At 31.1% G+C, this 18,118-nt stretch overlaps 1 protein-coding gene across 1 annotated transcript; it reads right to left on the bottom strand.

The window, feature by feature from the left end:
- Positions 1–7,328: 7,328 nt before the first annotated feature.
- On the bottom strand, positions 7,329–17,197 carry alphaSnap (Alpha-soluble NSF attachment protein). The gene is made up of 6 exons (XM_088182232.1): positions 17,011–17,197; positions 12,683–12,879; positions 12,526–12,605; positions 11,312–11,497; positions 11,074–11,247; positions 7,329–9,245 (listed from the first exon to the last, which is right to left on the bottom strand). Exons 1-6 carry the CDS (start codon positions 17,100–17,102, stop codon positions 9,096–9,098), a joined length of 879 nt encoding a protein of 292 aa, XP_088038358.1. The 5' UTR covers positions 17,103–17,197; the 3' UTR covers positions 7,329–9,095.
- Between the last annotated feature and the right edge of the window lie 921 nt (positions 17,198–18,118).

Here is an 18,118-nt window from a genome sequence, read left to right as displayed (position 1 = left end):
TTAAGAACTTATCCGAGTTTCTCGCATTTAATCTGTTAAAACGCACGAAGATGTATAATATATAGATTGAATAACATAACAATACAAGTTCAGTTTAATTTATGTTCAATTCGAAGTTTAAATCTTGCATAAGCTATTATTAATTTGATTGTTATATATGTACATATATAAGTTCCAATTAACCTTATAAGTTCGGTTTAATAATCTTAAGTAATGTCAAATTCCCTTTGAAGCTTATTGAATTTTCAATCAGTGAATGTAAATTCATTTAAAAATCAGCGTAATTGAAAACTAATATATTCATGGCTACTGAGATTTGATTAAATTAGTTATATATTTATACAGTAAAACTAATATAGATATCGTCATCTCAACGTAACATAACTGCAAAATGTACATACTTTAATCTATAAAATTTACTAATTATCTACAAGAGTATTCTTTGAAAAAACCAATATATTTTTTTTTTGTAAAAACAAATATTTTATTTATTTTTATAACCACTTCAAAAAATGCAATTTCAATTATATATACTAAAATTAGCAAAATTTTCGGAAAGACCGAGATGTGTTATATTTATATGAGCGTGTTTTAAGTTGATGTATTGTATTTATGTCATTATGACGCGTTGGGTAAACCTGTCAAATAATGGTGATCAAATTTGTAATTAAAAATATAATTAAAATATCAAAATTATATGTGACTGAGACTTAACAATGATATTTATATTAGGTGCACTAAAGCAGCACTAAAATTCATAGCAAAATCAGTTTATTGTTGATATTAATAATATTTACTCTCATTACAAAGCACATATACTGTGCTGTAATTAAGCAGCAATATAATTAGTGAAACAGCAAAATTGAATTAGTGATTCGGTGTTTAGGTTAAATTTGTGCGACGTCATCCATGTGAATTTAACAACGTTCTAATTGTTCACGCCACACTTGACATACGTATCAATCCAAAGCTACAAAATCAATATCCAAACGATGCATACATTTCAAGCGTATGGAGAGTTGAACCGATTTACATTTAAATTGAAACATTATTGTCAAACTTTCGATTCGTTACGTTTTTATTTGCTTGTATAATAGATGTTACAGTTAATGCGTATTTTTCATTGAAATTATATTTTCACTAGTAGATATATAAATAATTTTTCTAACAAAGTCGATAAAAATGTATGAAACAATTGAGAGACAGTTGCGAAATATCCATTTAAAATATAGGTACTTTTAGAACATTTTGATTAATTAGGTTAGGTTTGAGTTTGAACATGTTGGCCTTAACGGCTGATCTGTCGCCCTAAAACTATTTTTTTTTAATAAATTCATCAGGACGGTGATCAATAGTGAGTTTTAAAGCGCATTAGTAAATTTTTAATGTCCATGTATTTGTTCGGAAAATATAAAAAAACATTTTTATCGAAAAATAAATAATAAATAAATTAAATACTTTTTTAATATTTTAATCGACTTTTTTTTAAAAAAAAAAGCACCTCAAATGAGTTTAAAAAAGCTTATAATTTCACTAGCACCTGACAGTAAAATTATATTTTCCTTATTAAAAACAATTAAGATATAATATAGCGATATGCCGCTAAAAATTCCTTTTCAGTACAATAAACCCTATCAAATCTCATATTTTAAATGCGTTCTTTAAAAAGACTACCATTAAAAAAATGTTTGACAGAATATTCAAACATTCCTGAAGTAATACCACGAGCGCAAAAATGATTATTATTATAAGATAAGAACGAAAATTATAATTTTCTGTGATCAGTCAAACGAAGCAGGGAAGAGGACAAGCGAGAGAATTTTTGTTTTTTACCTATTTCTTTACATTTACAGTCAATTAAACTTACATGTATATTTACCATCCGTATTGCTGCTAATTAATACATATCTAAAAAGTATACTATATTTAGTAATTGATTTAAAGAATAATTAATAATCTTTCGCTATTCTAATATAACTATTTAATTCGTATAACGATGATGATTGTGATGCATATGACCTATTAAACTGTAGTAACGAAACAAATTATTGAACCTATAAAACGATTATTCAATAAAGATGATGAGATAGCTATTAACTAAATTGCCAATTGCTAAGTTCATGTTTATTCAATCATGTATAATATATAATGTCAAACTAGTAACAACATAAAGATACACTTCAATGAAATCTAATTATCTCAAAATATTCAGACAATTAGTATAGAATCAGATTATTATTTTTTAATGTACCAGTAATGCACACTTTAGAAATTTGGAGAAAAAAAACACATTATAAAATAAAGTGTGTACCATAAATATACATAAAAAATGCATACAAAGATACCGAAGATGATTTTTTTTTGTACAAGAATAGAATAAAAATGTTCACGTTTATTACATAATACGCTTTAAATAAAAAAATTCGAAGCGCAGCTGCAACACACGAAAACATCAAAGATAATCGCGTCATAAAAAAATACTGCTATTTTTTTTTTAAAATCACCGCACGTCATTATGCAATTCGAAACCTATTCCGAAGCGCTGCTGCAACATAGAAAATCCGTTATTTTACAAGGAAATTCACACTATCATCAAACTTATTTTTCAATATAGTGCATTGCGAGTAAAAACGTTATATGTAGAAGACAATACGTTTTTATAAATAAAATTTTGTACTAAATCCATCCCTATCCCCGATAATTTATACTGCTCTAAGAAACGCAGAAATGTGAAAAAACGTACTCACCTACTCTCAAAGGCGGAAATATTTTATATTCTACCTCAAAAGAAAATATTTAAGTATTTCAAACAAACAATTTTGGAGTCGAACCATGGCAGGCTAACCACAAATTACGCCAGGCCACCGCTAGGGCTTCGCCCGTCCGTTGGTCCTGCAGAATTAATGAGAGCAGCCAACAGAGGACAACAATGAGAACTTGGTGAGTTCACCCTCACCGTTCTGGACCCCTCATATTTGGAGATACCAAGACGAGAATGTTTTAACATATTTTTTGCTGAGCAAAAGTTATGCTTTCCGTTAAACTAAGATTAGTGTCATATTTCAGGCGAACATTCGCATTGCTCGAAAACGGATAGAATACGCAAGCAAAGAACTGTAATTTTCTATGAGAGCCAAATAAAACATTCATGCCAAATGTTTTCAGCATTTGCCTCTGAAAGTTAGCATGTGTGTTTTTTGGGAGGGAGAGAGAAAATACTTTTAGGGGAGAAAAAAATTGTTCTGTCTTAAGAAATTTGTAACGCGTGGATTTATTATCATTTTTTAAAAATATATTAAATGCAATATTTAAAAATATTTTTAGCTATTTCTAATGAAATATAGTTTAATTTTATTGATTTTCGAAATGAACCGCAGTTTTTTTTTAAATACACAAATCGATGCTAAAAAGTAGAAATATATAAAATAATATATCTCCATGAATTATAATTGTAATTTGATCCAAATAATCAGTCAAAGTTTCACCTAAAAATTTTTAACTCTTGGTTAACAGTCAGATACACAGCACCGACCAAAAAAAGTATCCCTCTCTTTTTTCTCAATTTAAGACCACAAAAAAATCAATTAGATTGGATTAAAATTAATCACTAAAATTGAAGTGTGGGGAATTGACTTGTTCGTTTCATACAATATACATATTACTTAAATTTCTACGCCTGCAATGTAAATTTCATGTCGCGCTGAACGTTTATGCGGTTATGGTTAGCTTCGTGTCGTGGGTGTAATTAACTGATGAATAATTCTGTGGCGCTACGCCCCCACAGTTGCGAATGTCGATAGACGGGGGCAGAATTAAACTTTTGAGTTAAAAACTTTTTTTATAAAAAGTGAAATATATTTATTTACTTGGTCGTAGTAGTTGAGCTCGAATTATTCTGCAAGATCAATATCTAACGCAATTCTTTTCTCAATGTATACTAACTTCAACTTTAAATTTATTGAACGAAAGATACAGAACAGGGTTCTTAATGCCCAAAATGGTTTTATCATTGCAGTTCAGTCATCTATGTGATGCCCAATATATTTTCTATTTTCTGAAGCATTTTAAATGACTTGATGATACAATTTCCAGTATTTTTTTTTCATTAGTTACTCAGAGGTACTTCTATTACATATTATGGTAAAAATATTTAGTAATTCCTAACCATTTTACCTGGAATTGTCAATTACTGAAATTTGTAGTAAAATCTGTTAATCCATTGATGGATTTTGAAAACAATTTTTTGACCAGCCAGCCGCTCAAAACCAAGACGTACATTACATTTAGGTACATATTTTTTTCAAATAAATTAAATTACTGTTTTTAATTAAAATCAATATTTAAACAATATATTTTCAGAGCATTAAATTCAGAATCGTGAAGCTATAAAATTATCATATTGTAGGGGGCCTATTTATATATGTATTTATTATGGCCAAAACTTGGCTGTACTCTGGTAACACTGGCGTGACGGACACACCTTCTCTCGGCGACTCTGGCAGGCCCGCACGCCGGTGCGTGCCACGCGCACCGTCCACACATGTAACTTATACATAACTATATTCAATAAAATACTACTGAAGCGGCTCAATCTGTGTCTAATTGCCACCAGTCACCAAAATATATTTATTATTTTGTGCCATATTATATGCCTATAACGTCGCGATGAGTAATTAGCTGAATATTTTAATCAAGAATAGTCCTTCAGTTTTACAATAGATTTTTTGCGATAAATTGTTCATACTGAAGAATATCATATATAAAAGTTGATAAAAAAACAAATTATAAGATTGTGGCGAACACACAAATAGATCCACATACAAAAAAGAGCAATTGTCTCATTTTTAATGAATGTAACCAGAAACGTTCATTCATTAACAATGAGACAAATATCATGGCACAAGAGGGATTTCTTTTGACCACACAACACGAGTCCTTTTGTGACAAAACGGTACGGACGCAATCAATCACCCCATTGTGAACCCTTTCCGAAGAATTCGAAAGTCTGGACAAGCAGCGATTGGTTAGGAGATCGATGCACAATCGTGATTGGCCAGTAAGCGTGCAACCCCTAAAGGATATAAGCCCGGACTCCGATGAGCAGAGGGCAGAAGGGCTGAGGCACCAGACAAGAGATGGCCGGAGACAGCAGAAAGCCAGCGACGCATCGGTCGAAGACAGCAGAGAGACGCAAACGAAAGATCTACCAGCAGCCATCCGGGGGAACCATCCACGCGCCCTCGCCAACAAACCAGAAGATCACTTCTGGAACTCCTGAACCACTCGCCGCACGCAGCCACAAGAGCCCTGAGACATCACCACTTGCGCCACCTTCATCGCGAGAAACGTCACGCCGTAATCGTCCATAGTCGAATGTAAATATAACTTAATAAAAAGTCTATCTAGATTCACACAAGTCTCATTGGCCGTGAGGTCAACCACTCCCTAAAAGATATCTTCGGATTTTTTTAATAATTGAATCTGATATATTTCATTAATTATCAAAAAATAATATCAATTAAATGGCAGATGTTGGTTTTTAAGTGCTTCAACAGCGTTAAATCATATGATTTTGGCGGCCAGTTGCACCCTTGAATTTGACCATAAAAATGCATTTGGTCATTTAATAAAATACTATAAATCTTAATGAAATCGAAACATTAAAAAAACGACCACTTACTGACCAACTTTGCCACCCCTCCTCCCTCCATAAAAAAGCTGAAATGACGTCCTTGCTTCTAAGCCAGAAATACTCGGTATACCCATTAAAAAAAATCTCGAATCTATTCCAAAAATATTTTTTGAAACACATAATATTATCAGAATACATTTTCACCGGTAAATATATATATATTCTTACCAGTGAAAATATAATTTATTATATATAGCAAAGCACGAGGGTCCAAATTTGTCAATATAAAAAATAACAAAACTCAATATAAAAATATTGATTATAAATATAAGTTAAAACAGAACATATATAGTATAAATAAATTTTGGAGATCAAGCTACGATAAGAGCAACAGCAACTATATACAGTAGATCCCCCCAATAGCACGGTAAATTGGGGACGTGCTATTTGGGTGCCCGTTATTTTGTGTGAGCGAACCAAAGGGAAGATATCTAACCACATGCACCTGATTCGTACGTACGTATTACAAAAATATGTATGAGTATTTTCACCCAGATAGCACGTTCCAAATTTACCGTGTTATTGGGGGGTCTACTATAAGTACTGTGATTCTGACTTTTTTCTCTGAGTAAGTAATCTCTGAGGTTTTTTATATTTTCAGTAATAATAGATAAGTGCTCATTGATAATAAATATTATTTATGGAACATCAAAAGATGTTCGTAGATTTAATACTAGAAATAGACAATTTAAGGATTGTTAAGTATAAGAAAAGGAATATGACCGGGGGAATATTGTACGGAGGTGTGAATCTGAATAATATTCCTAGGACAAGCAGGAAAAATAAAAATATAGCAGGTTTCATCAATGGAATAAAGAAACACATTTGTACATTAATAAATAAATATTTTAATATTCTGTTTGTTTATATTATGTTTTTTATTTGTTTAATGTATAAACAATTAGCTAAATAAATTAATAAAATATAATAAATAAACATACTGCTGGTCATTTGTTGCAGATGCTTAGATAGTAAGACAAGTACCTACATTCTACTGTAAATATATTAATAAACTCGTATTCCCAACCCAATTTCCACTGCAAATCGCTTAAAAAACAAAGAGTATTAAGTACTGCTTCGGATCATCCAATTTTTGTCGATAATCTGCATCAGTATCAGGCACACCTGATTCTTTTTAGTGATTTTAAACAGAGCATGTCATTGTCGCGCTTCTTTTAAAATTAAAAAATTCTAATAATTTCAAAAATACAGTGAAACCTTAACCTTTAATTTTTCAATTGTGTCATTTTAAATATTAAAGGAATAGGAAGAGTAAGACCATCTCAATGATGAGTTAAAGAAGACTTTCAAGGAATTCAGCCACGGGGTGGCAATTACTTGAAACATGTTTCAGAGAAAAATCGTGACAGTGATCAAGCGGCTCCTTAGAATAATGCACGTATTAATCTGATTATTGAACGATTCGATAAATCAACTTTCTTAGAAGTAATGATAAAAGAAAATGTGCATACGGTAAATTCCCCAAGGAATTCAAACTAATTGATCCATAATTACATCACGAAACATAAAACACGTTTTTAACCATCGCCTTCGTTTAAGATAAACCACAACTAAAAAGGAATGAAGTAAAGGTAATTTTTATTTCCTTGTATTATATTCCTAAATAAAACAATCATTTAGATAATTCAAATTTATTGCATAAACACAGATATTAATATGTATTATAATTTTTTATATAATAAAATGCTATTTCAGCTTTATTAGGCTAGGCTTAGGTAAGTCCTAAACACTCGTTCAACCTTACATCGCTAGTGATACATTGAATGATTGGAAAAAATGAAACACGAAGGAGTATACCATTTTATCAACAGCGAGCAACTTCTAAATAGTATCAATCGTGTTTTAGAAAGAAGCGACGGCGTCTACTCTATATAATGGAATGATGATATTGTTATTTATTGACTTTTCAAAATGTAATTCGTATTGAATATCATATTAACAAATCAAACAAATTACGGGAACACTAGTTACATAATATATATATATATATATGCAAACGGTTCATTTACAACACATGATTCATCATGAACAATAATGGTTAATCACCACTTCCTTATGTGTTTGTATATAAAACACGTAAAAACCCAAATGTATCAATGTGTGTACATGTGTGTTTATATTGACACATTATATAGTTTAAAAATAGTTAAATAAATTATTACAGGATAAACTTTCAATACAACAATGAAAAGTAATAAGATCGAAGCGTTGTATAACATAAAATAAATTTTGTTTTTAAACTATACATCAATATATATAAATATATATACAAAAGTATAAAATTAAATTTAAAACAACGATGGAAAAAAAATTTACATCTGATATGTAATACATATAAAAAAATTCCCTATTTTTAATCTTCAGCCATCATGTAGTAAAAAAAGTAATGTATCTAGTGCTGCGAAAATGTGTGACTATAATATATTTATAACGCTATTTAAAACATGTCACATAAATCTAAATGACTATTTTAAAAAAAATTGTAAACCTTCCCGTTCCGAATCATCAACGTTCCACATACAAAAATGTCGGATAAATACATTTTATCGCTTAAACGTTAATTAAGACATACCATTGGATATAATTACTATGGTATTTTATCACTTACTTAATGTCACAATCTATAATGAATGTACACATCAAGAGTTTATGAAAAAATCACAAAAGTTCACTTATAACAACGCCTATTCTAAAACTAAACATAGGGAATATATATATGTATATTATATAAAGTTACACGTTAATATATAATTTATCAAATGTTATTAAGTAACTATTAACAGTGTAGATTACATTTGAATCGATCCATACAAAAGAAGCTTCAATGAAAGAGATAATGTTAGTCTGCCTAGTCTAATCTATTTGAATGTTACATTTATATGAGATTATACTTTTAAAATTTCAATCTCGTCAACAATGAGCTAATTTCGGAAGGACCGATTCATTTGAAGACAAAAATCAATAATAATAAATTATGCATGTACAAAAAAATATATTTTTTAACAGAGAAAAATGCTCCACCACAATTCGTATTCTATCCTATCGACTCCCGTAATAAAAAAAAATGACCCAAAAATCAATGCTCGTACTTAATAAAATAGCCCCTGTTGGAAGGCCTCATGAAACGGTTGTAACAGTAATTTAAGAACACAATAAAAAGCAATAAGTAAACGAAAGTGTTCAACACAGCTACTGAGTTGAAGTCGTATAACAACGCTACAAAGTTGTCCAGTCCTACATCGACGCTCTTATCGAAGGCGGACCGGCCCAAGTAAAATGATACACAGTAGTAGAAAGCTATCAACCATACGACGAAACGAAAGAACGGGTCATTATGGACTTTGAAGTGCGGAGCCATAAACAAGATGCGCGTCGTGGGCGATCAGCGCAGGTCGGGGTTGTCGTTGACTTGCTTCTTGATGCGGAGCAGAATGCTCGTGTACCACTGGTCCAGCCGAGAGATACTGTCGTATTCCTTCACCGCCTCTGTAAAGCCCTCAACGTTTTGCTCCTCTAGGTGCTCTATCAATGTCTATAAACGAAATTATTGAACAAAGATGATGAAATACAACACAAACGAAAAAATAACAATGACAATCATATCCTATGAATATCAATATGTTGACGCATTCAACAAATGATTATACGTTAATGGGAAAAACCGAGATCTATTTGTAGAAATGTTACATAGAAAATTAATATATCATTGCTACATATTAAATATAATCCATATGACAATTGTGACAGAACTGATTTAAAAATAAATACACAAGTATAAGGTGTATCGTCAAGAAACAGGTACATCTAGATATAAGAACAAATGACATATTTTTCTGTTTACGTAGATCGAGTTAAACGATACCCTAATCAAGATAGAATCATATAAAAGATAATAAAAGTGGAAATAAAATAAAAGTGTAATGAAATAGTTTTATCAAGTGACTTCTAAAGATTCAATACAAAAAGCGATACTTGCAGTTTTTAATACACAATGTACTAAAAATTTTAATAAAAGAAATGTCTTCAGTGATGTTTTAAAGGCTGAAAAAGTTCCCTTTGATAAAACCACACAAAGATCACTGTGACATGTTTCAAATGCGGTACTATATCAAACCAGCAAGTTAAAATTTACACATACAGTTATAGGCAATATTTCACGAATTCTATTATTAAAAAGTATTATTTCCTTAAAACTTGTTCTATTGTATTTTTTTATGATCAAGTGCATCTGTGGCAATAATTTACAAGATATTTTAACTTGTAAAGCCTCCTTAGTTGCAGGTTAGCCTCGGTTATGTAAAGACAAACCCAAAATGTCTAAACAAATGTCGATCACGGTAAAATCTAAAATAATAGTATATCTCGAAGAAAATGTTTCATATCTTGAGATAGCGCAAAGATTGGGGTTTAATGGTTCTGTTATTCGAAAAATTATTAAAAAATATCGCGAAACAGGTATTCTAAAGTGGGTGCAAGGGAAGAAATTTGAATAAAAAAAAAACAAAAAATGTTTTGGGAAGGTTGGAAGCGTATGACGTCTGCTCAAGAAGACCGCAGAATAAAGGATATTATAAAAAATATTGATTCAAAACAGTGAATAGACGTTTGGTTGAAGCTGAACTTAAAGCGCGAAACTCAGCAAAAAAAAACACTATTTACTGAGAAGATGAAAAAGAATCGCTTTGAATGGGCAAAGCTCATCGCCATTGGACTGTCGAAGATTGGAGAAGAGTGGCTTTCTCCGACGAGTCCAAATTTAATCTGTTTGGAGCAGATTTAATTTAATCATATAAAAGATAATAAAATAAAAGTGTAATGAAATAGTTTTATCAAGTGACTTTTAGAGATCCAATACAAAAAGCGATACTTTCAGTTTTCAATACGCAATGTACCAAAAACAACTTTAATAAAAGAAATTTTTTCAGTGATGTTTTAAAGGCTTTGATAAAACCACACAAAGATCACTGTGACATCTGTCTATATTTCAAATGTGGTACTACATCAAACTAGCAAGTTAAATTTTACACATATTATACAGATATATAAAAAAATAAACAATATACAAAAAAATAAATGGCTAATGATGCAACATTAGTGTTAACAATGGAAATTATGTTTCCAGTGTTACAGCTAAAAAAATAGTTTCAAGTGCTCTAATTTAAAATCTCCGGCACCTGATTACTAAAATTATTTTTAAACACATGTTATGGAAAAAAACATAACATTATGTAATAAACCCAGTAAGAGTAATATATTGTCAAGCTTCTCAAGCTCCTTAAGATATTAAAGAAATGAAAAATCAAGAATATATTTCAATTTAGAGAAGAACTAAATATAACAATAGAAAATTAGATAATCACCTTAACAAGCTTGCACTCTCGAGAATCTTGAAAAGCGCTATATTGGTTTTGGTAACGTTCTAAAGCGTGCTGGGCATTCAATGTGTCTACGCATAAATGGCACAGAGCCGCTCGGAACATGTATTCCTTTGCGCTGTACTTCAATAAGGAACTATCCAACGATGACGTAGCAACCTAAAAATACACAATCGTTATGTAACATAAATTTATTAATAATATTATTACATTCAAACATTACCTGCTCGTAAATATGTATAGCTTTTTCGTAATCTTCTAATTGAGCGGCGTATTGGGCTACTTTTAACATACACTTATTGGCAGAGTTGTTGCTCTCCTCGCCCTTAAAATAATCGGCGGCTTGTTCATAGTGCTGAACGGCCCGAGCCAAATCAATGGAGTCGGTTTCATACATTTCGGCTATACTCTAAAAATTAAAGAAATAAATATATTAAAATTTATTCAAAGAAATATTTCATCATCAATTTAATCTCTGTAAAAAGCAAATTTATTGTTTATAGTTGGTGATTCATAAATCTTACATTCACATTTACTGCACTTTTATCAACCAATTAATTTAAATACGTAGTAAATCAGTAATTTCATTGTGATATTATATTTCAAGTTTTATGTTCCTAGCATTTCGAGAAAAATATAACTCATATAAAAAATAATAAAATTCCAGCGTTCCGACTGTCGACTATTTTAATTAAAATTAGGTTTTAAAATCCTAATTTTATTTTAAAATTAAGGCTTTAATCTTTTGCAAAAGCTAATTAAAATGCAATAAAAAAAGATTTATAATGCAACGATAAGAAATTAAATTTGTTACATTATAAATATAAACTGCAAATAAAGATAAGCATTCTAGGTAAAAAGCACTGACGAATATATTCTAGTGACATTAGAATTTTATTGTTCTTAGTTATAAAACATATTTAGACAAATTCACAACATAATAGATTATTCTAAGAATATTGTGGAACCTTCCAAATATAAATTTCTCTTAATTCAAGTGCCAGAAAAATTCGAGAATTGTTAAGTAGTTAGTAAGGTTTTACTTTATGTTACTTTTCATAAAGCTATTGTGAAAGTTAATAAAACAAATACAGTAGAGAGCCAAAGGGAGAATGTCTCATCGCAAGCGCAAAAAATTGTAAGAGTATTTTTTAGTCCTCCAACTACACGCACCCAAATAGCACGTCCCCAATTTACCGTGTTATTGGTGGGTCTACTGTATTACTAGCATATTTCAACACACGTCAAAAGGAATACAGCAAATTTAATGGGAAGGAAAATTAAAGTATTTTTCTCACAATCTAAAAATGTTAACTAGAGATTGAATAGTCCAGAAGAGTTTATAAAAAGAAAATAAATGGACCACACCCAGCTGTAATAGGATAATTAAATCTGACAGCAAAAAGTTATAATTTCTCTTCTCCGTTGATCTCTTACCTGATGATGTTTAGCAGCCATTGTAAACCTTCCCATGTCCGTATAAATTTCGATGGCCTTTAACAAACAAGACACGGCCTCTGAAATAAAAAATTATACATTTTTATAACCGTACTTATAGTTAATTAAACTATTATATATAATAATATATATATACCGTTCACGTCGCTCTTTTTATAGCAATTGGAAGCGTCGACAAAGTTCGTAGCTGCGTCATGTCGACTTCCAGCCTTTCCGTGAAGATTGGCGGCTTCACAGAACGCCCCTCCGGCTTGACTCCACTTCTTAGCCATCTTGAATAAATTGGCCGCTCTCTGATAGCAGTCGACTGCATCTTCAACCTTAGACGAGCCTCTGAAATGTAATCAAGAAAGATTAAATATTGCAGTCATTAAAATATTACAAAAAAATATTTTAATTCAGTATATATCGACCGGTACATTTAACGTGCGACCATTTTGCAAAAACAGATAAATTTAAGTTGTTTATGCAAATATATGTATCTTTTAACACGGTGAACATATTCGAATATATCTTAAATTATGTTTAAAAACAGGTTTAGACCATTTCAGGGCCAAGTATTAGCGGCAAAACTCCGGAAGACCTCTGATATAAATTAGGTATTGAAACGGTGATGGGATGTAATTAATAATAGAAAAGGAACTCGAAATGTTTTATTGCATAGACACAAAGGATATCGATTTTTTCAATGCCTAGAGAGATAACTATTATATGTTACAGTTAATAAACAGTTTAATGTGTATTTTTTCTATGAAGTTAAAATGACAAAATACACAAATTTATGCACACAGTATTCAATGCATTAATCGGTTCATAAGATGAAAATACAGATACCAGAAATTTTGACAAACTTGACTAGTTTTCTGCGCCACCTTGCAATTTCACTTCAATGCGTAACATATTTCGTTAGTGGGATCAAAAAGTAATGCAATTGGCACACCAACATCCTCATCTGTGATTCGCCAGAGCCGTCTCAAATCAAAAATATAAAAGATACGACACTCACGATTCGAGAAGATAGGGCAGATGAGCGGAAATGGCACACGAGCTTAGGCAGATCACATTCGAACCAAACCGAGAGACCCACATTGACACGAGAGAAGTCCGCGAATCGTCATGAGGATAGTATACAAGGGCATTCATATATGTTAGGGTTGAAAATTGCTTAAACAGAATATTAAAAATTTAAACTAACGACATCCCTTGATGTTTGCTTACAAACATTTGTAGATGTATTAAAATTAAATATTTTTCAAAGAATTATTGATGTTTCCAATTTTGCCATCGATTTATCATAGAACTGTATAGAGCGCGCGAGCATATCCCTGTATTTTGTATGGCAGAAAGTTTTTTTATAATTTACACTGTATATTAGACACTTATTCTAACTTTTATGAATTGAAAAAACTTTAAATACAAAATCAACATGTCCATTATATTTTATGATGTAACAGGATAAGTTTATGTATAAAAAATTCATTTCTGAATTCATTAAAAATGGCGCTGTGTACGGATGTTGTATGGAAATTTTTGGAATGCAGCAAAGGGTTAATGAGACAAATATCAAATATAAATAACTAAAATCGTTTTGATCTTCTCTTATCATTGTAAGCATATTGAAGTCCAAATGGTCCCACTATCAGTGAATTTGATAGCATATTTTTACTTGTATTATAAAAAATATATTTTTAGGATCAAAATATTTTAATGTAAAACTGAACATTCCGTAACTTCATCTGCTGTTTTAACACTTTGCAGGGCAATGACTTAATTATATGTCATTTGTAAGAACTATTGTTAACAGCCGGTGGCGCAAATATGTGTCACTTGTATAAAGATTGTTAAAAGGCGTTGTTGTGATGGATGCATCATTCAATACTAGGAAAACTGATATAGAGAATTTCACATATTATTCTGATATCAACTTATTTATAAATATATTGTAACTAGCCTTAAATAATCATAAGCTTGTGAAAGACTTTTTTTTTCCAAATATGTGGGGGTTTGGATCTGTGCCCATGTATTGCTTTAAAAAAGTGGTAAATGTCTACAAATATGTTTCTACACTATCGGTCCCAAATCCGCGATCAAAAAACAAATTCAACCATTTTCAACCGCAGCAAGAGAAACTGCCTCCAGACACTTGCTGCAAGTACCTACAAGAATCTGAGAATCTTCCACAGACATCAACCCTGCGCCAGCTTCTCTACCACTGTTCGGAGAATACATCTCGCCATTTATCATATGTCACAATTATAATATAATCTAATAAAACTCTAACTAGATTCACCTGCGCCTCACTGGCTATGAAGTCACACTCTTTAGGCTTACAAAACATTAAACTGTTTTATAAAGGTTATATTTTACTGTATTATAAATGTTATTTTTTTACTATATTATAAATGTTGTTTTTTTACTATATTATAAATGTTTTGTTTAAAAAAATATGTTCTAGTGTATTTTTTGTTTAGTTTTGACCCAGTAAACCATTTTGGTTGGGCACCACTGGTAAGACATTCAATTACCTTTAATTTGATGTAAAATACATTGCAATCGACCCACTAGAACTGGAGATATTTTCAATTAGCACATTGAATACCATTTGCACAAACTTGTGCGTTTCAGAAACCTTGTGTTGTATTTTTAATTTGTGCTTTTATACATTTCAACAGCATATAACAAAATCACACATTAAACTGCATATTTACCGTAATGTATTCATTTAGTGATATGGCCAAAGATATTTCTAATATATATTATTATATTAACTATAATAATTGAAAAAAATCGATACCCGAAATATAGGAGACTCAAAACCAGGGTAAAAAAAATCGTTTTAATTTTTTCTATGAATATATCCCACAACATACTATCATGGGCGCTCACAACAGCAAGAGATCTGCCGCTATACTGTCACTGCCACGCCACCTACAAGACCTCTGAGGATCTTCCATCGACATCATCCCTGCGCCAGCTTCTCCACCACTGTTCAGAGAAAATATCTCGCCATTCATAGTCTGTCGCAATATGTAGTATAATCTAATAAAATTCTCACTAGTTTCCACTAGAGTTCAACGCCCGAAAGCTGTGCTAATTGTGGAGTTGTCTAATACTCTTGTTAATATCCGTCTTCGACTAAGATCGTTCTAATCAAGACCAGTAAGCCAGCTGTAGTAATGGTTGAGAACGTAGGTGGAGCAATTCATTGGCGCACAGCTAACTATGCCTACAGGATGTTGTAGCTATGAGTCGCTAAATACCCAGCATATATTTTGGAGATTTGATCGGAAATAAAAAAAAGATAAAATGTATTTGTTACATTTGGCAAGCAGGCAAGTAAAACAAATCCCAACATTTTTGCATATGCATTTTATATGTACTCATTTACGTGGAATACAAGATGTATCGTATTCGACTCAACTATGGATAGTTATCCTCGCACTTCATTAGAGAGGCGGAGTTTGACATAGTGGTATAAAAATGTTTAAAAGTATATATATTATAGTATATTGTGCAACAAAAATGTATAATTGTGAACTGGTGCGTGACATTAAAATGGCAATCCCGTCTTGGCCACTCAACAGTTATTTTATCGCCGGTTTAACATGTGTCCTGTACTGAAAATCAAAGGTCACCTTACTATTTACAAAACAGGTGTAAATAGTGAGATGACCTCTGATTTTTAACGTTATTTATTTTTGTATGGTAATAAATATGACTTAATACTGTGGTTCATTTATTTTAGGTTTGCTTATTTATATATCGAGTGTTTTGCTTTTAATAAAAAAAACTAATCTAATTTAAGCAGCATATATATAAAACATAATTTTTTTCAACTTGAAAAATCTTTGTAAACAAAGATGGTTTATATTTTTCAACTATATAGATGTTAAATAAAAAAATACTTTCATCATGAAATGATATCTATGACTTTTTTATGATGAAAAATGTTTTTAAGCCAAGTGGAATTTATACGTACCACGTATGGTCAATAACATATTACAAAAAGAAAAACTATATAGCATTCGATTTTCTTTTTAATAATCTTCCATCGTATAAGGTTAAAAGGAAACAATAAATAAGGGGAAGAAATGAGTCATTATTATATATGTTATAGTATGGAAAAAAATAATTTTTTTTACGCGATCCTCATATTGAACATAACGATGAATTATCGTTATGTTCATTATATATAATTATGACGTCATTGTTAAACGAGCCGAATGAATAGAAAATTAAAAAATGGCGGCACACAAAATTGACATAACGCGTAATAAATCGTCCATGAACAGTCGATATTGATCGTTTTTTATTTATTCCAGATTCGGTCCGGCGGCTCTCAACGCGGCAACAGCATGTCGGCGTGTCGGCGTGTCGGCGTGTCGGCGTATCGGAATCGACGGATCGATGATAGACGACGGACTTCGTTCCGGGGCGCGGAGGCGGGGGGCGGAGTGCACTTACCCGAAGAGGGAACCGAAGAAGCTCTTGGAAGAATTGAGCTTGCGCTCGGCGTCAGCGATGAGCTGCAAGGCCTTCTGCTCGTTGTCTGACATCTTCGAACGTCGGTCTCGACGAGAGTCGACACCCAGCTCCTATTGACAAAATGTAATGCAGGCAGCCAACCTTACGCGAACGCTCTCTACTTCGAAACAGTCGTTGTTCACAAATTGACCTGCATAACGAGCAAACTACAATCACTAATGTCGATTCGATACTTTTACTTTTTCAAAAATATACTTGCATAATAAAAATTACATATTTTCAAATAAATTATTGAAAAACCTACGTTTTTATATACACTAATAATTAAAGTTTGGAAGTCAAATTGCCGTTTCTCTATATTGTTAAAATATATTTCGAAGAAACGCATAGCTAGGCTTTTGCTGTCCCTACCAATTCCAATTTTTTGACATATTTTTACCTAAATAAATATAAAGTTGAACGTTTAAGTAATAATCGTAAATTATAAAATTAATTTTTGACCTTTCGGTTATTTGAGCCGAAGGTTGAGTTTGAATGAATTATGTAAAAATATATCATTGAATTTTAATAATTCGATTTAACAAATAGTAAGAGATGTATAAAATCATTTTCGTATATTGAAATTTAAGTATTATTGGAAATATTACTGCTATGTTTATAAATGTGTATTTTTATGTATATTGTTTAAAATTTCGATACGCGCTGATAACTTTTTCATTAATTTTTAGTTGAGACTTTCTAAGCCTAAGTTGAGAGTCCAAATATCTTCTTTTGAGGATGATTATTCTTCTTTGTTCCCCTCGAACTAAAATATTCAAGGTGACCCCTTTTTTGTTCCGCAACATCTCTAAGTAAACAAATATTTTTAGATGACCTTTTTTTAGTGTTCTCTGATATTTATAAAATCTGGTCATCTTATTTAACAAATGGAAGGTGTAAAAAACAATTTAAAGTTTTTACTTTGTCCAACGTTTCAGCAAAAATGAGTGACTCTCTATTTCAAAACTTTACGATCTACTTTAACTTAAAACCTAAGATAAAAATTTAATTTTAATTTTTTTTTATTTCATGAATAATATTAAGCATA

Source organism: Plectrocnemia conspersa, unplaced genomic scaffold (assembly GCF_051122295.1).
Source record: "Plectrocnemia conspersa isolate PC_06_02 unplaced genomic scaffold, ASM5112229v1 ptg000003l, whole genome shotgun sequence".
NCBI lineage: Eukaryota > Metazoa > Arthropoda > Insecta > Trichoptera > Polycentropodidae > Plectrocnemia > Plectrocnemia conspersa.
Note: the sequence above shows the minus strand (reverse complement) of the source record. Positions and strands in the feature narration are given on the sequence as shown.